Source organism: Neophocaena asiaeorientalis, unplaced genomic scaffold, assembly GCF_003031525.2.
Source record: "Neophocaena asiaeorientalis asiaeorientalis breed wild unplaced genomic scaffold, Neophocaena_asiaeorientalis_V1.1 scaffold1058, whole genome shotgun sequence".
In the NCBI taxonomy this organism is placed as follows: domain Eukaryota; kingdom Metazoa; phylum Chordata; class Mammalia; order Artiodactyla; family Phocoenidae; genus Neophocaena; species Neophocaena asiaeorientalis.
The window spans coordinates 337092-362924 of NW_020175496.1; the positions used below are offsets into that span (position 1 = coordinate 337092).

The 25833-nt window shown below is 42.7% G+C and overlaps 1 protein-coding gene across 3 annotated transcripts in view; it reads right to left on the reverse strand.

Moving 5' to 3' along the window:
* Positions 1–25833, reverse strand: part of SCN11A (sodium voltage-gated channel alpha subunit 11) — a 71910-nt gene that overhangs the window by 32126 nt on the left and 13951 nt on the right. For all 3 annotated transcript variants that reach the window (XM_024768951.1, XM_024768949.1, XM_024768950.1), the window contains 9 exons: positions 25089–25152; positions 17440–17581; positions 16607–16804; positions 15529–15702; positions 12758–12887; positions 11492–11730; positions 5971–6156; positions 3339–3707; positions 1301–1732 (listed from right to left, as the gene is read on the reverse strand). In XM_024768951.1, the coding sequence (XP_024624719.1) occupies positions 1301–1732; positions 3339–3707; positions 5971–6156; positions 11492–11730; positions 12758–12887; positions 15529–15702; positions 16607–16804; positions 17440–17581; positions 25089–25152 (1934 nt within the window). The remainder of the gene's footprint in view (positions 1–1300; positions 1733–3338; positions 3708–5970; positions 6157–11491; positions 11731–12757; positions 12888–15528; positions 15703–16606; positions 16805–17439; positions 17582–25088; positions 25153–25833) is intronic.

Below are 25833 nucleotides of genomic sequence, written 5' to 3' on the forward strand. Positions count from 1 at the left end.
GGATCTGCAAAATGCCTAGTATCACTATTAGACAAGAATCCCAAGTTGGCAATACAAGACTTAGTTCTGAAATGGATCCTCTAGGAGGGTCGATTAAAGATACCACAGAACTTAGACTGCAAAAAGGGGGACAGATCCGCCCACAAAGATGAGTTTTCAAATTCACACTCCAAAATGTATGAGACAAACATAAAACCAGTATCCCTCAAAAATTAGCTACAAGGAGGTGAATTTATTTGAGAAAAAAGTGAAATTAGTATAGTAATCTGAAAGCATCATTAAAATTAACAAGTTTAGAATTTAATTTAAAAAAGATATACAGAATTTCGCTTCCTGGATAGTAAAGTAAGAAGCTCTGCAGACATGCTCCACAGGAAAATTAACATAAGTGGTGGAAAATATTCATAAAAAATCATTTAAGTTTCTGGAAATTGTCCTAAGGGCATACAGCAAATGAAGAAATATTTACTAAAAAAAGTACACATTTCAGTAATAACAGCAGGAGTCTATGTCACTTGAGCCATGATCTGCTCTCTTCCTTCCCACCCCCAGCTCAGTTTGACAGAAGCTCCACTCTAGGCAGATGTGACCAAGAAGATGGGGCTCCCTTTACCCTCAGCTCCCAATCAAGAGATATGTATCTCACCAGAAGGTGCAGGTTACCAACTTTTCTCATCTCCTCCAACTCTGAGTTGAAGAGGCTAAATTTCTGGTGAATGTGGCCAAGAAGTTGGATTTCCTTTTTCAATTCAGTTTCTACTCATAGGACACAGACTCTATTCCAGGTTCAAAAGTTTGAGAATACTGGGGCCCTTATCACCCTTACTCCAGCTAGTTTGCAGGGCAGAGGTTCCATGAAGGAAGAGGGAGGCTGAGAGATGAGAGACTACTGCCCCTCCGAGTACCAGGGGTAGCGGCTATGGCTAAGTGATCCTTCCCAGGGTGGTAGGCAATACATAAGAAACAAAGTCTCCTTTTGTGCTATTCACTTCACCTTCCACACTCCCTTTCTCACCTTTCAGCCAATTCAAAGTCTATACTTCTTTTAGGGCTAAACCAAAGGCACTTGATTCCCCTGTTGCCCCAGCCCACTCTGATCGTGTTCCCCTCTGAACTCCTCTGACACCACCCACCTGTGCCACATGTGCAGGACCATGATCAGAACCAGTCCCGGATGTGCAGCTGCCACATTTTATACCCTTATCATCTCTGCATAGTGCTCAGAACAGGGCAGGCAACCAGTGCCCTATGGCAACTCTAGCTTTGTACAACCTCTAAGTCTACGTGTGAACCTTCATACCTGTTTTCCAGGCTCAGGTTGTGTGATAGGCTGTGCCTTATCTTCACCAGGGGATTCAGCATCATCTTCTTCCTCTGCTAGTGGGGCCAACCAAGTCCGATCATGCCCGACACTCAAGGTCTTTGGTGCGGAAGTCAGTACACCAAACTCCTCCCAGGTCTCTGGGCCCTTTCTCATCTCTATGACCAGGGGAATGACACCTTTGCTCTCTGCCTCAGGGCCTTCTGTCACCTCTTTTTCCTTTGGTAAATGTTGTCTCCTGCACCACTTGGTACAAAAATGCTCAAGAGTATATATGACAAAACAAAACGCCCGGCAGAACCGGTCCAGGGCTAACTGGACTTTGGTTTTCCTGACCTCTCCTTCCAAGTGTCCATCTCTCTCCTCATTGCTGAAGGAATTGAGCAGCAAGGCAATGAAGAGGTTGAGTACCTGGGAAGGGGCAAAGGGAGGGGGGACATAAGGAGAATGAAAAATTTAGCAAAGGAAAGAATACAGTAGGTTTCCACAACAACTTTTCCCCAAGACCCAAAACAAAATCAAATGAGAGTTCTATGTCCTTCTGCCTCCCAAGAAAGTTCATCTGTAAAATAAATAAAAGGAGAGAAGATTGACGAAGTAATAGGGGCATCAAGATAAGACCAAAGAAAAACTGAAGTTAAAGGGTGCAGACAGACATATCCAGTCCGTCTGTGTGTAAGCAGCACGTATTGTAGACCCTGGCCAGGGTAAGGCTGAATGGTGAAACCGTGTGGCAAAATCAAACGTGGATATTCCTTGGGGATCAGCCAGAATCATGAGGTTGGACTTTTTCTGGAACTGCCCACAGGGATATGGGTCTGATGTCTAAGACTGCTGTGCTAGGAGGTCCTCTCCTGTCTGTGCAATTTGAGAGATGGTATACTTGTGCAGGCTTTTTAAAATCTCTTTTGTTTGTGGCTCTCGCCAGCTCAAACATATACAGCTCTCTGGGAGAAGTGTCTTGTGGGTGTTAACGGGTCTAGTCACTCTTCCTCAGCTTCACCAGGAGAATTCCCAGGTCCGAATCTTTGCTCAAGCTCTCCTCTATTTGCTAAGTCCTCTTTGCCTCTTAAGTGCCCTTCTCAAGTACTGTGTCTCCCACAAAGCCTTTCTTAGTGCTCCCTTCCCACTCCCTTGGGTGATACCCTGCCCTTCTGATCTTTCGTATCTCTTACTGTCTATCAACATCACTTATTTGGTATTTAGGAGAGTTAATTTTATTTCTATGCGGATTGTTAATTATATTTGCATGATAGCCCCAACTCAGTTCTGAAGAACTTATGCTCAGGTATCCCTGTCTGTCTCCTGTCTCTTCATACCCTCACTGGTATACACCTAATTAGCCTCTCCATAAATAGCCATGTTTCCAGCTGCAAGTAACAGACTCAGGGCAGCTTACACAGTAAGAAAATGTCACATGACAAGATATTTGAAACGTTTTAAACAGGGGACCAATTATGACTCGACAATAGGTTTGTCCCACCTTCCCTTTATCTTCCTCAGTGCTTACTTTGTCTTAGTTTAGTTCTTCTCATGGTTGTATAATGTTTGCAGTTCTACCAAGAGTCACGGTCATAAAAGGTCCAGAGGAAGAAAAAGGACTACTTTTTTTTCCTCATCCCTCCTTCCTCCTCCCCCTCCTCTTCCTTCTCCTCCTTCTTCTTCTTTTAAACAACAAGAAACCTTCCTCAGTGGACATCTCTTTGCATCTATTGAACAAATTAAGTCAAAAACCCCTACCTCGGCCAATCAATGGCGATCTGAATAACCACCTGGAGTAGGATAGACATTGGGACATCTTTATGAGCACTACGTGACAAGGTTTTCTTTCATGCTTACCGTACTGTCTTCAAACAAAATTCAAATGCAGATTTTAAAATATTGTATAACATTACATTTATAATACTATACTTAGAGTAACAATTTTCACTAGTGAAGTGTTACAAAAGAAGCCAATGCATTTGTTTAGTCCATGTATTTAATACAATGACAACAACAACAAAACTAAGACACTCACCACGAGTTTTCCTATCACCATGATCAACAGAAACACAATAACGCACAGTGCTTGGTTAGCTTCTTGCATACATTCCCACATGTTTTCGATCCATTCCCCACAGAGGATGCGGAATACCACCAGAAAGGAGTGGTAGAAATCCCCCATGTGCCAGCGTCGTAAACATGGGACTGCAGGGTCATGGGACTTTGAATTACTCTTTATGCAATTGAATTTAGAGCCAAAAAGCTGCATGCCAACTACTGAGAAAATAAAGACCACAACGGCCAAGACCACAGTCAGGTTTCCAAGGGCTCCAACGGAATGGCCAATTATCTTAAGCAGTGTGTTTAAAGTTGGCCAGGATTTGGCTAACTTGAAGACCCTCAGCTGTAAAAACAGACAATAAACAAAAACGGAAGAAAAGCCAGTTAAGAACAAATTCCATCTGCTCAGCTATAATTTAAATGGCATGTTCCCAAACCACAGCATTTATAACTTTCAAAAATCTTTTCAAAGCCAGATCCATCCTAAACATGGTCACCAACTCCATGTCCCAATCTAATATTCACCTGTATCTACTTTTTGTTTTAAAAATGGAATATTTTGGTCTAAGATTTTAAATGATAAAGACTTTGGGATCATGATGGTGGAATTGAGCATACATGCTTATTAAATATAATGAATGTATTGGAACCCTATATAATATACCAAGGGTCAAAAACTTTGGCCCCAGGGCCAAATCCATCCCATTGCCTGCTTTTATATGGCCTGAGAGGTAAGAATGTTTTTTTATATCTTTAAATGGTTGGAAATAATTTTTTAAAATATTTCATTACACATGAAAATTGCATGAAGTTCAAATTTCCATGTCCATAAATAAAGTTTTATCGGAACACAGCCACACACATGCGTTCTCTACTGTCTACAGCTACTTTTGTACTACGATAGCAAAGCTGAGTGGTTTCGACAGAAACCATGTGGCCTGTAAGGCTGAAAATATTTACCATCTGGCCTTTTACAGATAAAGTTTGCTAACTCCTGTATTATATATTTGAGGTCACAAGTTTGAATCTAAACGTCATAAGGATGACAAGAGTAACATGATGTTTTGTACCTAGGAGAGAAAAGGCAATCAGCCAGTCAAGACACACTCTCTTTTTCCACGAGAAATTTTCTCCATGGAAACTTACAGACCTTATAGGAGACAATAACCTTAGAAAAAACACAGCAACTAGTTTCATAGATTATTTCTTATATTAACTTTCAATGTAAACCAGTGGTTTCACTCCAAAGTACAATCCTGTTAAGTATCAACTATTTGGGGGGTTGGGCGATACTGCAGATCAGTAAGACTTATATCACAAGAGAAGGACCACAACTGTCTACTTAGAGGGGAGCTGAGGGCATCTCAGGGAGAAACTGTGGTTCTGTTCTTATCCACAGGCAATGCCACAGAGCTCCTTGCCTCATAGCATGGCTGTAATAAGCCTAAACAATAGTAAAGCAAATGTAATTTTGCTCACCCAAGCACCAATAAAACTTTAGGGAGCAGCCTAATAACGCCTGACTTTAAGCAGTGTGATTTTCTAACATATGCCAAGTATAAAATGTATGCTTAAGTAACTGAATCAAATGTCTGATTCTACAGGCTTAGAAATCCTATCCATGCCAAAAAGAAAAGTAAATCTCTGAAAGTGGACAAGAGGTCACCTTTTGTGGTTTCCCTATTACCCTCCCACATGTGATTTCTCTGTGATTTCTGTCCATACCTCTTGTGGGGTCTGTCACACTCCACTTTACCTCATGGTCATTTCTGGGCCTGTCTTGTATTTTCCCTAGACTGCAAACTCCTTGTAGGCAGTGTTTTCCTCACCTTTGAACCTTCCCTCATGTACATATCAGATGCTTGGCAAAGGGTGCCAGGATGCCTCCAATGGTTCGTGAATGGAGGGCAAAGACTACAGAAAAGGAATGTGGTACTGGCAGCAATGAGGAGGGACCCTGTGAGATAACACCTGCAGGCAGCACCCGACCCCCGTCCTGGGCTATGTAGTCTACACCCACTTGGTGAGCCCAGCTGTGAGGATGCCTGGCTCAGAGCTCTGTGGGGGAAGAGATCATTGGAGGGGTTGTACACGAAGCAAGGAGCAGAGTCCTGATACCAGAAGACACAATTTTGCATCTGGTTGCCTGAAGGATCATCTTGTGGAGGGAGACGGAGGAAAGTAGGGGTTCACCTGAGAGAAGACGCCTTGGGACTCACAAAGGTATTAAAGACCTGGGTGGGAGGAGGAGTGCAGTTTTGGTTCTCAGGTTAAGGTAAGATGGTAAAGTTTAATCCAAACTAGCTACTGAACTCACTCAAGACTCTTCAATTCTGTCAGATAAGTTATTCAGTATAGGGCTTCCCTGGTGGAGCAGTGGATAAGACTCTGCGCTCCCAATGCAGGGGGCCCAGGTTCGATCCCTGGTCAGGGAACTAGATCCCACATACATGCCACAACTAAGGAGCCTGCCTGCTGCAACTAAGGAGCCCGTCTGCCACAGCTAAGACCCGGTGCAACCAAATAAATAAATAAAGAGCTGGTTAAATTGGATTATCATCCTGACAGCCCCTTCAAAAAAAAAAGAAGGAAAGAAAGTGCCTTACCACTCTTAAGGAACGAAGTGACATACAACTTTGTTTTCCTGGACACATACTGTTTATTATCACCTCTGCAAAACTCAGAAGAGCAACAATGCTGTCAAAAATGTTCCAGCCTCCACGAAAGTAGTGGTAGGGATCCAGCGCAATGATTTTTAGGCACATTTCAGCCATGAAAATGCCAGTGAAAACCTACAGCGAGACAAAGAAAAATGAGAAAAGGAAGCTACCTCTTCTTGGAGATACACTTTTAAGAATGGTCCAAGGGAATTACAGAGGTTACAAAGAACTAAAATGTATTTTCATGCTTGATACAATATGCCCTGCAATCCACAAAAAAAGAAAACATTTACCACTGTAGTGTGAACCTCACTCTACCTTTGCCCCTCTCTCTGCCCTCCTCCATGGCCTCCACTCCAGTGTCACCAAGCTAAGAGACATCAGGATGGAGAATAAATATCATTTTCCATTCTGTTAAAAAATAAAGCAAAATTGACTTCTTGGTAGATGGCAGAGTAATAGGAAGTGTCAAGCAATTCCTCCTCTGAATTCTCTTTAAGATATTCATAACTCCGAAGTGGGGGGAGTACACAACAGCTCTGAAAACTAAAGATAAATATCGTTCATAAACCAGAATGCAGGAGGAGTTCACCTAACCATTCAATCTCAACACCTTGATCAGAAAAAAAAAAAAAAAAAAAAATTAAAAGGGCCCAGAGCAGAGAACTGAAAAATACTACCAGGCACAGAAAAATGTCTTTGAGCAACCTGATATAGAGGATAAACCCTAGATTGGTTATGGTTGAAAGGAAGATTAGTGAGTCAGAATATAATCCTAAAGACTCACTAGAATGCAGGGTGCATCATTCCAGAACAAAATATCAAAGAATTAAAAGGAGGGGCAAGAGCTTAAAAAGCACTAAACTATGTCTTTTCCGAGGGGAAAATAATTCTCTGTCTTTAACAATTAGATAATACAGGCTTAAGAAATTTGCAAAATGTAGCCTAGTAGCCAAACTCAAAACTAAATCTATCTTCTATTCTTTGCAGAAGATAAAGCAAAGCATTCCTTCACAGCAAATAGCACTTTCTCTATCACACACACACACACATTAAATAGAAATGAGAAAAACAAGAGTATGAAAATAATACAGTAAAATGAAAATGGTTAAAGTCTTTTAAAATGTCCTTTTTGTTGTTGTTGTTGTTGTTTTGTTTTGTTTTGTTTTTTGCGGTTCGCGGGCCTCTCACTGTTGTGGCCTCTCCCACTGCAGAGCACAGGCTCCGGACGCGCAGGCTCAGTGGCCATGGCTCACGGGTCCAGCCGCTCTGCGGCATGTGGGATCTTCCCGGACCGGGGCACGAACCCGTGTCCCCTGCATCGGCAGGCGGACTCTCAACCACTGCACCACCAGGGAAGCCCCTAAAATGTCCGTATTAACAGAGGTCCCCAACCTCCGGGCCGCAGACCAGTACTGGTCTGTGGCCTGTTAGGAACCAGGCAGGAGGTGAGCGGCAGGCGAGCGAGCGAAGCTTCATCTACCGCTCCCCATCGCTCGCACTACCACCTGAACCATCTCTCCGCTCCACAGTCTGTGGAAAACCTGTCTTCCACGAAACCGGTCCCTGGTGCCAAAAAGGTTGGGGACCGCTGGGGCTTCCCTGGTGGCACAGTGGTTGAGAATCTGCCTGCTAATGCAGGGAACACGGGTTCGAGTCCTGGTCTGGGAGGATCCCACATGCCGCGGAGCAACGAGGCCCGTGAGCCACAACTACTGAGCCTGCACGTCTGGAGCCTGTGCTCCACAACAAGAGAGGCCGCGATAGTGAGAGGCCCGTGCATTGCGATGAAGAGTGGCCCCCGCTTGCCACAACTAGTGAAAGCCCTCGCACAGAAACGAAGACCCAACACAGCAAAAATAAATTAATTAATTAATAAACTCCTATCTCCAACATCTTAAAAAAAAAAAAAAGGTTGGGGGCCGCTGTGTTATAAGACTCTCCTCTTTAGTTCTGGAAACAGCAAAAACAACCCCTAAATGATTAAATTTCCTTATTAAAAAGTACAACGTGATCTATTTTTATAAATAATTCAATGACTTACTATTTATAAAATCCATCCCTAAGATAAAAAGACACAAGTTAAAATAAAAGGATAGGCATAAATAAACACAGAATAGACAAATAAAAAGAAATCAAGGGTGGCAAAGAAAAATCAAAGTTTATACCTATCTTCTCCCTTTAAACATTGCTGCCTGTTCCTGCCCAGTGCCATAACCAGCGCCTAAAAGCAGGCAGTGTTGCGCATTCCGGTTAATTGTGCTGGACTAATCTCCATCCCCTTTTGACCCACTCTTCCTCCTCCTGTCTCCTTCAGGCTTTAGGTGTCTGAGCCCAACAGCATGCATCGGCAGGCGGACTCTCAACCACTGCACCACCAGGGAAGCCCCTAAAATGTCCGTATTAACAGAGGTCCCCAACCTCCGGGCCGCAGACCAGTACTGGTCTGTGGCCTGTTAGGAACCAGGCAGGAGGTGAGCGGCAGGCGAGCGAGCGAAGCTTCATCTACCGCTCCCCATCGCTCGCACTACCACCTGAACCATCTCTCCGCTCCACAGTCTGTGGAAAACCTGTCTTCCACGAAACCGGTCCCTGGTGCCAAAAAGGTTGGGGACCGCTGGGGCTTCCCTGGTGGCACAGTGGTTGAGAATCTGCCTGCTAATGCAGGGAACACGGGTTCGAGTCCTGGTCTGGGAGGATCCCACATGCCGCGGAGCAACGAGGCCCGTGAGCCACAACTACTGAGCCTGCACGTCTGGAGCCTGTGCTCCACAACAAGAGAGGCCGCGATAGTGAGAGGCCCGTGCATTGCGATGAAGAGTGGCCCCCGCTTGCCACAACTAGTGAAAGCCCTCGCACAGAAACGAAGACCCAACACAGCAAAAATAAATTAATTAATTAATAAACTCCTATCTCCAACATCTTAAAAAAAAAAAAAGGTTGGGGGCCGCTGTGTTATAAGACTCTCCTCTTTAGTTCTGGAAACAGCAAAAACAACCCCTAAATGATTAAATTTCCTTATTAAAAAGTACAACGTGATCTATTTTTATAAATAATTCAATGACTTACTATTTATAAAATCCATCCCTAAGATAAAAAGACACAAGTTAAAATAAAAGGATAGGCATAAATAAACACAGAATAGACAAATAAAAAGAAATCAATGTGGCAAAGAAAAATCAAAGTTTATACCTATCTTCTCCCTTTAAACATTGCTGCCTGTTCCTGCCCAGTGCCATAACCAGCGCCTAAAAGCAGGCAGTGTTGCGCATTCCGGTTAATTGTGCTGGACTAATCTCCATCCCCTTTTGACCCACTCTTCCTCCTCCTGTCTCCTTCAGGCTTTAGGTGTCTGAGCCCAACAGCGTCCCTAGATGCTTTGGGACCATTGGTTTTGCAATCCAATTCAATTGCTAGTTATGACTTCTTGGGAGCTCAATGTACTCGCTTGATTCAAGCAATTCTGAAGCCTAGAGAGTCCATTTCTAAGTCTAGTCCACAGAGAACTCCACAGGCCAGCTTAATCCTGGTCCATCCATCAGACAGGAGAGGTCTGAATGTGTTCTTTCAAGCTCAGGGCTCCAAGGCCTCCCTGCACCACCATCACGAGGGCACAAGAGGTGAGGTGGCTGCCCCTTTTTTTGCATGTCTAGGGAATGGGGCACATGGAATAGATGCACAGGCTACAAAACCAGCTCTGCATGTTTCTCTTCCATTTTCAGGATCCAGGGTCCAGCTGCTGCCTGTGTTCTCAGACACCAACAATGTCCCTGTGTTCTTTTTGCCTCTGGAGAGAGTGAAGAAGAATGTCACTTAATTTGCCAGCTTCCAACTGTAAAATGTAACTTCACCTCAGCACCCAGGATACCTGGTCAGTGGGAAATGTGAGAGGCGGGCTTTGGCTATTTCCCACAGTTGGACCAGCAGATGAAGTGATGGACAGACCACCTTTGCAACTGAGAAGCCCTGTCCAAGGGGATGACTCTGGGTTCTTTGAGTATTCTCTGGAATTTATCCAATAACTCCATCTACCAGGAGATGCTGAAAGATGGGTCCTGCTAACTCTGTCGAGGTAGGGACTGTGGCCCTGAGGGCACAGCATTCTGCCTCCAAGTGAAACTAAACCGTCGGGCCATTCTGGGACACCTCAACAGGAGAGAGCTAAACACCCTGGCCTGGAGCCCAGAAGATGCCAGCCTGTTAGAAGGTATTGTGTGTGTTAGCTTTATTGTGCAACATGGAATCTAATCTGACCTATGCACACCCACAGGGCACTTCTTCACAAAGGCGGTATGGGAAAAGGAACTTAAATGCAGACTGTCTGTAAGGAGATCCACCTGCTCTTATACTGCAGTTCCCTACTCTTCCTGCATGCGATGTGGAACCAAGGGTAACAGGCACCTGTCTACAGTTCTACACCATCCTAAACCTGATGCATGGAAGCAGCTCTGTGGACCAACTCCTGATTCAATACGTACTGTGGGTTCTTGTCAAAGTAAAAAAAAAGGAAAATTTAAAAATACCTACATACATACATACTGCCTGGAAATACTCTGCAATGCTAAAAATGATCATCTTTGCTACTAAGACCATAGGAAATGAGTTTCTTCTTTGTATTTCCCTTCTTTGTATTGTTACTTATTTTTAAAATTTAAAAAAACATACATTGCTTTTTAAATTAGAAAAATAACATAAAACTGTAAGAAGAAAAGGCTAGACATTCTGGTAAGATTTTTAGCTAATTAACTCATTAGCAAATTAGGGTAGAACATTCACTAGGTACTTACTTATTATTTCTGATATTTGGGAAACTAATTTTCCCTTGGGCCTTCTGCAGGAGCTATGAATTAAAGTGAACAGTTCTTGAAAAATCTGCTCCCCTATCTTAATGTTCCAAATTTAACTGAGAGTAGCTTCATCCAATAACAAACACACTGAAACAAGCTCAAGTCTGGAACCCCACACCCACCCCACCCCACAAGCCTCTCACACCTACTCCTAGGAAAGAACCTCCTACAGCTTCCACGCTCTGACTCACCTTTCCAGGGAAAATAACACTTAGTAATGGCAGTCACACTGTTTTGTGACAAATGATGTCATCAATATCACTGGGGACCATGGTACTCATTACCATGGATCTCTGGATGTGGTTAATGTTTTCTTGATTATCCAAAATAGTTGACCGTTTAAGATGTCTCCTTGCTTCTGTCTTACCACTGAATGACCCTTTAGTCATCCATTAGATGACTAAAGAAACACCTCAACGTACTAGAGAGCAAACAGGGGCCCATGGAAAATTACTGAAATGGGTAAAAATAAAATCCTAACGGTCACCTTTTCCCTCTACTCCACCTAGGAGGACCAAAGACCTACGTTAGGTTAGGCCACTCACAAAATGTTTAGACTTTGAAAGAGTTATAATTCAAAGTTTGAAATATGTTTTATATTTTAAAAAGCCTAGAGTTACCAAATTCCCTGTGTACAACATGTTCTCAAAACTCTGGTCCATTTTGTAATGCTCCATGGCCAAGAAGAGAGTGTTGATTATGATGCAGATGGTGATGGCCAGCTCAGTAAAGGGGTCAGTCATCATGGTTCTCAGGGCCTTCTTAATGCACAGCCACCGGGGGCTACAGTCCCACACGAGGTATTTGGATGCCAGGTTTTCCCCACATGGGAGGCAAGGTTCCTGTGATTTTTCTTGTTCTGGAGAAGGAGAATTGAAAGAGCACTTGAGGAGTTAGGTCTGAGCCAGTCTGGCTGTTCTTTGCCTGGGTGCATTCCTTCCTCCCTCTTCCCTAGCATCTCCTGTGCTACAACATGATCAGTCAAGAAAGGTACTGACGCATAGCTAGGAAGGTTTCCCACACTCAACTTCCGTGTGGTATAGTCAAGCACTTCAATCAAGTCTTTATACTTATATTGAGAATCTGGGAGCAGGGCCACACTGTGGGAGATACAGATGGGGAAGTCAACACTGACTGGCTATGAACCCATGAGAGAGAAAGACACAAGCCCAAGTTATGTTCACTCAAGGAAGACCATGGTGACGGCTGTACCAGAGCACAGGAAGCTACCAGGGCTCAGGGGAAGGGGAGATGTTCAAGCAGGGACATCTATAAGCACTGAAACAAAAGGCATGCTATCAGTTGGTTGAAATCAGACCAGAAAGCTGCTGCACCCTGATTTCCACACAATTTCAAGGCCTCATGAGATGATGCAATAGGCTCAAAAGTGCTAAGAACCCATTTGATCCCATTCTTGCTGGGACTTGAGTCCTGCCCTTGAACACGAACCCCTCAGTTTGGTCCCTGTTGCCTCCTGTTAATCAGGTCCATCAGATGGTTCCAGCCTGCATACGCAAGTCTTCTATTATTCGTGTCAGATCCCTATTCTAACTTCAATGACAACTGTAACCTCCTGGAAACTTCTATGTCTTCTCTTCTTTGGCTGGCTATCATTTTCACTGAAACTTCCTGTGACTGCCTGGCCTGAACGAGAAGTCCCGTTGGTGCGCTTGGTCCCACCACTACCCAAGTGGCAGCTCAGGGTGGGCCCAAAAGGAAGGCCTGCTTCTTCCAAACCATTTTGCTCACATGCTCCAAAGAAGCATGGGGAGTCACTCTGCAGGAAGTACAGTGGGTTGCAAAGGGCTTCTGGGGGGCTGGAGAGAGGGAGAAGGGAAGGGCATCCTTGAAGTTAGGCTCCCCCTTGGTCTTGGAACAGAACTTACCGTGCACGGTGATGGTGAGGATGCTCACAGCGCTCAGCGCTCTCTGCCTTTGGAAGGGGTCTCTGTGCTCATCACAGTGGTCCACTGACAGATTCTGGGACAGTCGTTTGGTTTGTTCAAGTAGGTGTGGCTATAAGAGAAGGCATGGTGGACTGTCTAAGGGAAGGGGCGACCTCTCCTCAAAACTTGACAAACTGGTTCAATGCCACATGCAGCGAAGATGCTCAACTCACTTCAACTTCATGGCATGCCAAAGGTGCAGTTTTCTTAATTCACATTTAATAGATAAGAGAAATATGGTTTGAACGTTCATACTTCTTACGTATGCCCATTTCTAGAGTCTAGAGTTGTACCTACAGAAACATTTCTTTCTCTGTGTTTTATTCATTGTCAACAAAGAGCAAAAAATATTTTACGAAAACGAATGCGCAATGGTTCAGGGTATGAAAACAATAAAAAGTGCGATTTAGAAACAATGTTTGCGAGGGGCAGAAGTGGTGTATAAATTTAGAAAGGTGGATTGAGGCCACATAGTGAAGTGCCTTGACTGGCTGCCTAAATAGATTTTGAAATAGTCAGTAACTAAAAAGAACAGTCAAATTCAATATCACAAAATCCATATACTAAACTTCAAGCACTCAGGCTATGTCTAAGAGCTTATTGATTCTCACCTTATCTACAACTCTAAAGTATCTAGAGATTAAAGGACATAAACCTTCAGCTATCCAGAAAACTCAGGTATCCGTAATTACTTATTCCCCCAAAGTTCTGACCAACCATGGCCCCAGAGGGAACTATCCCTTTCTGAAAAGCTATTCTAAAGGGAGCCTGTAGTCTTTCTATAGCTATTTCCTATTCTAGCTAAAGGGAAAAGACACTTTATGTTAGGTGTCTGGGTCTTTGTCTATTGCTTTGTGAAATGAGGAAAAACTTGAAAAATATTAAAAAATATATGCAGTCTCTTGAATATGCTGTGATCTGACAGCAAAGAAGCCTCTAAATCATGAGATCTTGCCCTGTCACTCCATCAGAGAACTGCTCAGAGCAGTGGGTGAGGTCCGTGCATCTACTTCTACAAAGGCCCTTGAACTCCCTTTCCCCACCCCGGGCTCAAGCACACACACCCACCTCTTGCCTGCTTCATCCTCCCCCTACCTCAGTAAAGAGGCTCTAGCCATTATTCCCTGGCCTGTATCACCAACATCTTCCTCTCTTTTGACTTCTCTTCTCCAGAATTAAAACATGTTCAAAGATTCCCCCACCTTAAATGATAAGAATAAGCTTTCTTTTTCTACAGTACATCCTCCCGTAGCTTCTTTTCTGCATATCCTGCTGCCTACTCAATAGCCTGACTTGAATGCCCCATAGGCACCTCAAAATTGGCACATGCAAAACTTAGCTTGCTATCTTCCCCGCCCCCAGAACATGCTCTTTGCCCATCTCAGTAGATTACCCACCAACAAGTCAGCTACCCAAGCCATAAACCCCACCCTCTACATCTAGTCAATTGCCAAATCCTTTCCTCTGCAGATCACTGTAACCTGTTCATCTCTCTTTATCCTCACTGCCCTAACCATAGTTTAAGCCATTGTCACCTCTTACTTGGATCACTGCAACAACTTCTTAATTGGCTGCCTCCAGTCTCGCACTCCTCCAATCCCCTCTCTTCAATGCATCCAGGATTTCCACAATGTAAATCTACTCATATCACTCTTCTGCTTAAAACCTTTCCATACTGCTTACCACTTGCTCTCAGTGTAAAGAATGAACTCCTTAGCTTGGCTTCAAGGCCTTTTATTATGGTCCATATCTTACCACTAAAGCCTCTTGCCACCCCCCCAACCTCATCTCACACACACACACGCGTGCGCACACACACTTGCACATTTTCTACTGGGTCATGTTCTGCTCTCCTTTGTTTCCAGGCCTATGCGTGTGCTGTTCTCTCTATGTGTAGTGCTTCATTCTTCCTTTTACCCGGTTAATTCATCCTTTCAGCTTACACACTGATTCCTCTGGGAACTCTTTTCTGATCCACTGCTCTTTTCCCAGCCCCCACCAAGTCTGGGGTTGGTTGTCTGAAGCAGACACTATTGTTGGCCCCATCCATATGTCCTCAGGCTTCCTTTGGCAACCCAAACACTTTTGCCCTAACACATAACACGTCAGAAATACAGAAAAATTATTGTTTCCTGACCACAGAAGTCTTGAACCAATGATGGACCAAAGCTGATGTATAAATACTCTAGTGCCCTCACTCCAGGGAGATTAAACTGGTTTAATAATGCACATTAATTGGCCACCTTCTCTTCCATGTATCACTTCTCCCCTCCCCTCTTAGTGCTTCCTGAGATCACTTCCCAAATAGTCTACTTGCACTCTAACGTCTCAGGGTTTGCCTTGCAGGGAACAAACATTGCCCCTAAGACGATGCTCCTGCTCTGCTCTCCCTCAGTGATCATCGTGTCGGTCATCACACTGAACAGTAACTGCCTCTTTGTCAGTGTGCCTTCACCATTACCTGCCTGTGTTATATATCCCACGTATCCCCAGTGCCTACCCCAGTGCCAAATAAACACTGTCAACATTTTAAATAGACATCTGTAAATAAATGGATAATTGAATAGACACATGGATGCAGGGAAGTATGTGCAAATGGATGAATGGATAAATGACTGAGTGAATGAATGAGTCCTTTCAATTAGATTGACAACTTGACCTGTCCTCCTGAAGAGTGCTAAAGTATCATCAATCCCTTGGCCCAAACTTGCCTTTTTTGAAGAATCTTCATCAGAATCTAATCCTGGAACCTGGTCTTTCCCAGACTTTCTCAAAAAGAAGGATTTTCCTTTCTTATTACCAAATAGCTTTCTCTTCTTCAGGGAAAAAGATGATGCTTCAAGGGAATTAAGTGAACTTCTGTCAATACCCATGGCAACCAGAGCCTTAGAGAGTGAAAAAAAGCAATTAATGACCAGATCACACTCCCCACAGAACACTGTAAATGACTTCGACCTCAGTAAGCATTCTCTCCTCTCTTCTGGTAGCACTGGACCATTTTGATTCCTCATTGCCCAACTGTAATATGCTAGCTTTGTCATTGTTTATGTGGGGAACATGTCCTGTTTGTCCACAAGATTGCAGCCCTCGAAGGCAGGGTTAACTCTTAGATACCTCTGTGTCACTAACCCTTAGCACAGTGCCCTGTATGTGCTAAGCATTCAGTAAATGTTTGCGCTTAATGCTGCAGACATCAAGCACTTAAGATGGGCTTCCTCCTGACAAATCTCTGTGGAGGATGAGAAAAAGCATAAAACATGGCCCTGCTCTGAAATCTTAGAATCGAATCTTAGAATCTTAGAGCTGAAAAAATGTAAAGATGTCACGGAAACAATAAGAATGGTCTGTAAATATAACAAGGATTATAAGAAAGGATCATGACTGCTATCTCTACAGCCACCATGACTGATTTTCCAAACTCTCGCAAGCAAAGTCCCTGGACACAAACATCTCCAGCTTCCCACAAGAAAGCCTGGAGCAGAGCCTTAATTTACATACACATACATTTTATCCTCTAGCCAGCAATTTGGGATCTATCTTTGAAGGCTCAGGTTTCAGAAGGTCAAAGATCATCAAAACCAAGGGTTCCCTTCCTCAAGAGCCCTGCGCCTGGACATCTTAGTGGGAGACTGTAGCAGAGCCAGCTGCAAAGGGCTTAAAAATTCTCAGAAAAGCACCAGTTAGGAAAGCACTGAGACTAGGCCTTATACAGAAACCTTGAGTGTCAGACCCCACAGCCTCTGGGGTCCTCCCAAGCAGACCCCACTGTCTCACACCACGTGCCCCTACCTCCTTCTCCTCCTTTAACAGCTGCTGGGCTTCCTGGAACATCTTCTCCTTGGCTTCTGTCTCAGCAGCTACATTCTTGTTCTGTTCCTCGTAAGCCATGGTGACAACAGCCAGGGTTAAGTTAATCAAGTAGAAAGAGCCCAGGAAGATGACCACCACAAAGAAGAAGACTGAGTAGAGCCCTGAGGTGCGCAAAGTCTGCAAGGGACACAGCACATGCTGGCGTCTGAATCCTTCCTCCGCAGAGGGGTGACTTGACCTCGAGTGGAGATTACACTGTAGCAATTGGTCTCTCCCCAGCCCTGGTTGGCTCAGCTACCTGCAGCATCATCTACTGCCTCCCCCATCACCTAGAGCTCCTGATGCCCTATCTCTCAGCAAGGAAATGCCATCTGTACATTCACACAGAAGTCAGAGTGACTTTACTGTGACTTTCTCAAGGGTATTTGCATTTTTTAAATTAAAAAGGCAAGAGAGAGAGCAATGCTGCATGAAAGCTGAAGCACTAGTGGTGGAACTTCTGTCAGTGGGGAATCTGGAGAGGGGTGATATTTCTAGGAAGAGGAGTTTTTTTGTACTCTTCTTCCAAATGTCACATTTATAGTCTTTTTTTTGATGTTTCTAATAGAATTTCTAAAACACAATTTAACAGTACAACTGTTAAGGATAAGAAATAGATGACAAAGGTGAAGGAGAGATGGTAGGTTATAAATAAATGATGAAGAGATAGATAAGTGATGGAAAGGGAGAGAGGAGGCAAGGAGGCAGAGGGGCAGGGAAGAGAGGGGGAGAGAGAGAGAGGGAAATAAAGAGAGAATGAATAAATAGATAACCTGTTGATAAAGCTTCTCCCAGGAATCTTGGGTCATAAGCCGGAACACGGCAAGAAAAGACCAGCCAAAGCTGTCAAAATTCGTGTAATTATAGTCAGGATTTTTATTGGTATGTTTGCATTCAAATTGTTCAGAACAAGCCCTAGATATTGGAAACAAAGGAACAGAGAAAGAATTACATACCCTGTAGCCCACCTCCCCTCGACACCCTGCCCAGGGCACTGATTCTTCCAGGAACCATGGGCTCACACTCAAAAGTCCTAGGTGAAGAGAATATTTATAGAGTTGGCCATCCTCCACCTTCCAAGCCTCCCATTCTGTATCTAAACATGGGCACTCATAGACTTTTCTCAAATGGATTGATTAGGAAGTTCATACCGGCAGTTTTTCATTGAAAAATTAAGTGCAGTGACATAGTGAACACTTTACAGTAAAAAAAGGACATACAAAGAATATGATGTCTCCCTCTCTCCCCACTCAGCCCCACTTCCTAGAGGCACAGTTTAACAGTTACTTTAGTAAATTTCCAGAAGTCCTCTATGAATATAAAAGCACATATTATCAATATACATTTTCTATAATATATGGATGGGAGCATTCTTTGAACACTCTCTTGCACTTTGCTTTTTTCATGGAATGGTATTGATTGGAGGTCTTTTCCACCAGCATACAAGGAAATATCTCATTTCTTTTCATGTCCTACAGTTCTGGGATTTATATAAGTGCTTTGCTAATGCTAAATATTTAGATATCAATTGTTATCAGTCCTCTATTCTTACAAACATTTGGGTTTTACTTTAAAAACAGTAGATATCTTGCATATAGGTCTTTGTCCACATCACCAAAAACACATCATTGAGTGCATCTATCGAATATACTATGAGTATGTACTTTCTTAATTTGTAATAAACATAGTATTTTTATCAAAGTAACACATGCATGTGGTTTAAAAAAAGTCACATGGCACCAAAAGGCTTGTAATGAAAACCATTCCATCATTCTTCATCTGTCATTTATACACCCCAAATTCAACAACTTCTAGCTCTTTTAGGTCTGTTATCTCTAAATATAGTGCTTTTACTGGGAGAAGGTCAAGGTGGCGGAGTAGGAGGATGCTGAGCTCACCTCCCCCAATGAATACACCAAAAATACATCTACATGGGACTTCCCTGGTAGCGCAGTGGTTAAGAATGGGCCTGCCAATGCAGGGGACACGGGTTTGAACCCTGGTCCAGGAAGATCCCACATGCCATGGAGCAACTAAGCCCATGCGCCACAACTACTGAGCCTGCGCTCTAGAGCCCATGAGCCACAACTACTGAGCCTGAGTGCCACAACTACTGAAGACCACACGCCTAGAGCCCATGCTCCACAACAAGAGAAGCCACTGAAATGAGAAGCCCATGCACCACAACTAGAGAAAGCCCGCGCACAGCAACAAAGACCCAATGCAGCCAGAAATAAAGAAACAAATAAATTTATATTAAAAAAAACATCTACATGTGGAGCAATTCTCAATGAAAACAAACTGGACACAAGACTGTAAAGAAAGATCCACACAGAGTCAGAAAGGAAGGAAGGAGAAGCAATCAGGTTGGGACTCCCTAGTTAGGGGCACAGAAGAGAGGGATATCATGGGCTTGGAGATCCTCCCTGGGGAGTGAGGGGTTTGAATCACATATTGGGCACCCCAGTCCTGGGGTCCAACACCAGGAAGACAAGTTCTCTTAGCTGGTTTGAAAACCAGTGGGACTTACAGGAGGGCTGTAACAAACTGAGACTCTGCTCATGAAGAACATATGCACATGCTTGCTTAATCTCAGGAATAAGGTGGATGCCCACTCTCACCACTTCTATTTAACATAGCATTGGAAGTCTTAGCCACAGCAATCAGCCAACAAAAAAAAACCTAAAGTCATCCAAATTGGAAGGGAAGAAGTAAAACTATCACTATTTGCAAATGACATGATACTACAGATAGAAAACTAAAGTCTCCATCAAAAAAACTATTTGAGCTAATAAATGCATTCAGTAAAATTTCAGGATACAAGATTAATATTCAGAAATCTGTTGCTTTTTATATACTAATAATAAACTATCAGAAAGAGAAAGCAAGAAGACAATCCCATATAAAATTACATTGAAAAGAATAAAATACCTAGGAATAAACTTAACCAAGGAGGTAAAAGACCTATACTCTGAAAACTATAAAACACTGATGAAGGAAACTGAAAATGATATAAAGAAATGGAAAGATATACTGTGTTCATGGATTGGAAGAATTAATGTTGTTAAAATGTCCATCCTACCGCAAAGCAATCTGCAGATTTAATGCAATCCCTATCAAAATAACCATGACATTTTTCATAGAACTAGAACAAATAATCCTAAAATTTATATGGAACCACAAAAGACCCTGAAGAGCAAAAGCAATCTTGAGAAAAAAGAACAAAGCTGGGAATATCATGTTCCCTGACCTCAGACTACACTACAAAGCTACAGTAACCAAAACAGCATGGTATTGGCACAAAAATAGACACAGATCAATGGAATAGAATACAGAGCTCAGAAATAAACTCACGTACTTATGGTCAATTAATCTACAATAAAGGAGGAAAGAATATACAATGGGAAAAGGACAGTCTCTTCAATAAATGTGATGGGAAAACTGGACAGCTACATGGAAAAGAATGAAATTAAAACATTTTCTCAAACCATATACAAAATTAAACTCAAAACAGATTAAAGACCTAAATGTAAGACCAGAAACCATAAAACTCCTAGAAGAAAACATAGGCAGAACACTCTTTGACATAAATCATAGCAATATTTTTTTGATCTTTCTTCTAAGGCATAGGAAGCAAAAGCAAAAATAAACAAACTAATTAATCTTAAAAAGTTTTGCACAGCAAAGGAAATCACTGACAAAATGAAAAGACAACCTACTAGATGAGTGAAAATATTTGCAAATGATATGACCGATAAGGGGTTAATATCCAAAATATATAAACAGCTCACACAACTCTATCAAAAAAAACAAACAACCTGATTAAAAAATGGCAGAAGACCTGAATAGACATTTTTCAAAGAAGACATACAGATGGCTAACGGGCACATGGAAAGATGCAGAACAATGCTGTTAGAGAAATGCAAATCAAAACCACAATGAGATACGACCTCAAACCTGTCAGAATGGCTACGATCAAAAAGTCTACAAATAACAAATGTTGGCAGGAATGTGGAGAAAAAGGAAGACTCGTACACTGTTGGTGGGAATGTAAATTAGTGCAGCCACTGTGGAAAACAATATGGGGTTCCTCAAAAAATTAAAAATAGGGCTTCCCTGGTGGCGCAGTGGTTCAGAGTCCGCCTGCCGATGCAGGGGACACAGGTTCATGCCCCGGTCTGGGAAGATCCCACATGCCGCAGAGCGGCTGGGCCCGTGAGACATGGCCGCTGAGCCTGCACATCTGGAGTGCTCCGCAACAGGAGAGGCCACAACAGTGAGAGGCCCGCGTATCACACAAAAAAAATAGAATTACCATATGATCCAGCAATTCCACTGCTGGGTATATAGCTGAAGAAAATGAAAACACTATTCAAAAAGATACATGCACCCTAATGTTCATAGAAGCATTATTAACAATAGCCAAGATATGGATGCAACCAAAGTGTCCACCAACAGATGAATGGATAAAAAAGATGTGGTATAAAAAAGAATGAAATAATGTCATTTGCAGCAACATGGATGGACCTAGAGATTATCATACTAAGTGAAATAAGTCAGACAGAGTAAGACAAATATCGTATGATATCACTTATGTGGAATCTAAAAAAATGATACAAATGAACTTATTTACAAAACAGAAACAGACTCACAGACTTAGAAAACAAACATGGCTACCAAAGGGGAAGAGGTCGGGGGGAGGGATAAGTTAGGAGGTTGGGATTAACATATACACACTACCGTACATAAAATAGATATTCAAAAAGGACCTGCTGTAGAGCACAGGGAACTATACTCAATACTCTTTAATAACCTATATGGGAAAAGAAACTGAAAAAGATTAGATGTATGAATATGTATAATTAAATCACTTTGCTTTACACCTGAAACTAACACAACATTGTGAATAAACTATACTCCTATATAAAAAATAGAAAAGATGTGGTGTATATACATACAATGGAATATTACTCAGCCATAAAAAAGAATGAAATTTTGCCATTTGCAACAGTGTGGATGGACCTAGAGGGTGTTATGCTAAGTGAAATAAGTCAAACAGAGAAAGACATATACTGAATGTTATCACTTATGCATGGAATCTAAAAAATGAAACAAATGAATATAACAAAACAGAAACAGAATTAAATATATAGAGAATAAACTAGTGGTTTCCAGTAGGGAAGGGGGGAGGAGCAAAATAGAGGTAGGGGATTAAGAGGTACAAACTACTATGTATAGAATAAATAGGGGACTTCCCTGGTGGCGCAGTGGTTGAGAGTCCGCCTGCCGATGCAGTGGACACGGGTTCGTGCCCTGGTCCAGGAGGATCCCACGTGCCGCAGAGCGGCTGGGCCCGTGAGCCATGGCCGCTGAGCCTGCGCGTCCGGAGCCTGTGCTCCACAACGGGAGAGGCCACAACAGTGAGAGGCCCGCGTACCACAAAAAATAATAATAAATAAATAAATAGGCTACAAGGATATATTACACAGCACAGGAATATAGCCAATATTTTACAATAACTTTAGAGTATAATTTATGAAAATATTGAATCACCATATTGTACACCTGAAACTAATATGATATTGAGATTCAACTATACTATAATTTTTTAAAATGCTTATCCTGGTATTTGATTTATCAGTTTTAGTCTTTGTTGACTAGCTTTCTGCTGTGGTAGATAAGGGTTTTCCAACATCCCACCCTACCTCACCACTACTTATATCACTCTTCATGGAAAATATCATGGCCTGTGTCATTGGGTCTCCTGCGTCAGATACATTTTTTCTTGGCTCTTTCGTATTGCTCTTTCTAAGTTTTACTCCCTCATTTTTCTGGACCAAACCTCAAGTAGCTTTTTAGGAAGACTGGGTGATCTTTGCACATATGGGTATATCTTTACTCTGCCTTCACAGGAGAGTTACAGTTTGACCAGAAATAGAATTTGGGGTTGAACATAGTTTTTCTTCAGAAACATAAAATCACTGCTCAGCTATTAACCCTATGTTGTTGTTGAGGATTCTGATACTGTTCCTTTGTGGGTAACCTTTTTCTCTTTGGTTTTCAGATCTTTTTCCCCAAAGGTTCTGAAATGCCATGATAATGCACCTGAGATGGTCCTTTTTCATTCATTGTGTTGGCTACTTTATGGGCCACTGAGGTATTTGCATCTTTAATCCCAGGGAAATTCTCTGTATTATCTTTGCTAATTTCCTCCCTTTTGCTTTTTCTGTGCTCCATTTCTGGAATTCCTACTTAGTCAAAAGCTGAAACTTCTGGATTGATATTTATTCTCATATTTTCTGTCTCTTTCATTGCTTTATCTTTTAATTCTATATTGATTTTTTTCTATTCTCCCCTTTGCACTTCTCACCACTATCCTACACGTGCATTTGCACAGACATATACATGCCAACACCCCTCTTCAATCCACAAGTCTTGTTCTTTCTGTCTCCTAAACGTCTTTGGGATTCATCCATCCATTTCTCTTCATCTCCACTGAACAGCTTCGTGACTCTCATCTGTATTAACATAGCCTCCTAAGTGGCTGCTTCATCTACTCTATCCATCCATTCTCCATGTAGCAGACATAAGTGAGTTTTAAAAGTATCTAATCTGATCAGGTCTTGTTTCCTTTGTGATTGAGGTCAAAATCCTCAGCAGTGATGGGCTACCAGGTCCTGCATGGTTGGCTCCTGTCTCCTGCCACTCTGCCTAACAAGCTTCTGGGCTTCTTACTATCCCCGCATGTCCTCATGTCCTGAGGCTTTCATCCTTGCTATTTGTACCATCAGGAATCGTTTGCTCTATCTTCTCATCCACCAGAACTTCCCACTCATGCTTCAGATCCATGTTGTAGTCACCACTCAGTCAGTCCTCAGAGGAGGCAGTGAGTAAAGGCTGAAAACCAGGCCTGGGCCCTGAACAGAGGCCTGTCTGGGAAGGTGACCTCAGATCTGCCATCTCCTTGGAAACTACCACGTTATGATCAGTGTCGAAGGTCATGTACTAGGAGTTCGCTTACTGTAAAACTCCTGAGCTTTGAGACTATACCTAGACTGAGAGAGCTGTGACTGGCACACAGTTGGAAACTAAGGCTTCTGCATCTGTATGTTTAGATGGCCCACCCCACCTTGGATTTTGCTTATAGTTACCATACCTGCCCTGCATGGATGATGGATCAAAGAAGCACTGTTGTGACAGCTGTTGGGCTCCTCATTGAATGAAAACGATGTAGGTGCAGTATGTCCTGCCGAGGATCATTCTAGAGAGCTCAATAAACCCTGTATTAAAACCTAATAAGTCTGTGAGTTTGACCTAATCAGAATCTGTGACCACCACGAGAAGACGTCCTTAATTTTACAGGCAGGGTTACATCTCTGTTATCTCTCTCAGCATCTACAGGTCTTTCTTACAACATTCATCACACTTTCAAGAATTTACTGTACATCTCTGTTGCCTGAAAGATGTCAATTTCAAGAGGGCAGCACTCCTTTGTTTGTACTTGGATTCCTAGGGCCTAACACAGAGCTTGGCACAACGTTGGCCCTTGATACCTATTTGTTATTGGGAGATAAATGTCGTCTATTTCATCAAAGTGCCTAGCATATTATCTTAATTTGAAATACACTCAATAAACCTTCACTGAATGAATCTCTCACCACAGAGAGTACTAATATCCTGGAAGAAGGAACAGTATCCCCAAAGGGTCAGAGGGCTACTAACTGTTGAAGTGAATGTGTATGAACACACATACAACAGTGTGTGCAATTAGAGGCAGTGGGGGTCACAGATCAACAAACAGAAGACGTGTGCTGAGATGTCTTCCATCAGGGCCATGTCATTGAACAGGAAATACGTCTAGATGGGGCTTTCAGTCACAACATCCTTTCTTACCTTTGATGGCCTTGAATATCCGCTCCATAATGTCAAAATATCCCTATGTTTTCAGTAGGTTTCTCATCAGATACAAATTCAATATAATTTAGGAGAGAGAACTGCTTTAAACACTTGGAAATAATTTTTAATTTAGTAATGCACATCTAAACCTGTTTAGAGGGACTTCTCTGGTGGCGCAGTGGATAAAACTCTGTGCTCCCAGTGCAGGGGCCTCGGGTTCATTCTCTGATCGGGGAACCAATCCCACATGCATGCCGCAACTAAGATTTCGCACGCCACAACTAAGGAGCCCACGTGCTGCGACTAACGAGCTAGAGAGCCACAACTAAGGAGCCCGCCTGCTGCAACTAAGACCCAGCACAACCAAATAAATAAATATGTTAAAAAAACCAAATAAAATAAACTTTCTTAGACACATGAAATAGTAGTGTTTGAGAACTACCACCACTGCTTCTACAAGTCATTAGATAAAGACTGTCTGCCACATCACTTCAAGAAGATAGAATGAAGAGTATAAACATCTTACCCGCTCTCCATCCATGTGCCACATATTCTGAATTCAGTGGAATCTTTCTTTTCAAAGCAATCGTCTGAGAAGGAAATAATTATAAATTCAGATTTGAAAAAACAACATTGAAAGGAAAAAGAATAGCAAATATGCCAGATTATGCTTGAAACAGATGGTTCAGAATCCTCCAAAATGACCAAAGTGATCAAAGTGATCTCAATGAAATGATCCAGAGAGGAACTAGCGCCTAAGCCCTCAGGAAGATGCAAGAGAAAAAGAGGGAAAAGGAGAAGGAAGGAGAAATAAGAGGAGTAAGCAGTAACACCACCACCACTTTGCCTCTCAGTACATAGAACTGAACCAGAGACCACCCCTAGGAGAAGCTGGACACAGGGTCAGCCCATGAGAAGCTCATAAACCAGGACAGTCATGGAGAAAGTATGGCCACATAAAATTCAGGACACATGAAATTGATATAGGGTTGACCTCAGAGTGGAGAGGGTGCAACATAAAAGGAGCAATATCATTGAAGAAAATACTTGGGTGGGGGCAGGCATTGTGGGAAGTTGCTGGTCCCCTTTGGCCAAAGCCAGGCACTCTGAAGACTTCTGCAAAACATGACAAGGAAGTGGGCAGAGATGGAAGATGACACCACTCCTGTAGATGTGGCTTCAGGATTTTACTTCTTCATGGAAACCCAAAGAATGAGTCAGTTCTCTAAGAAATGCATCTGCCCACTTGAGAACCCTAGAGGGACAAGTCA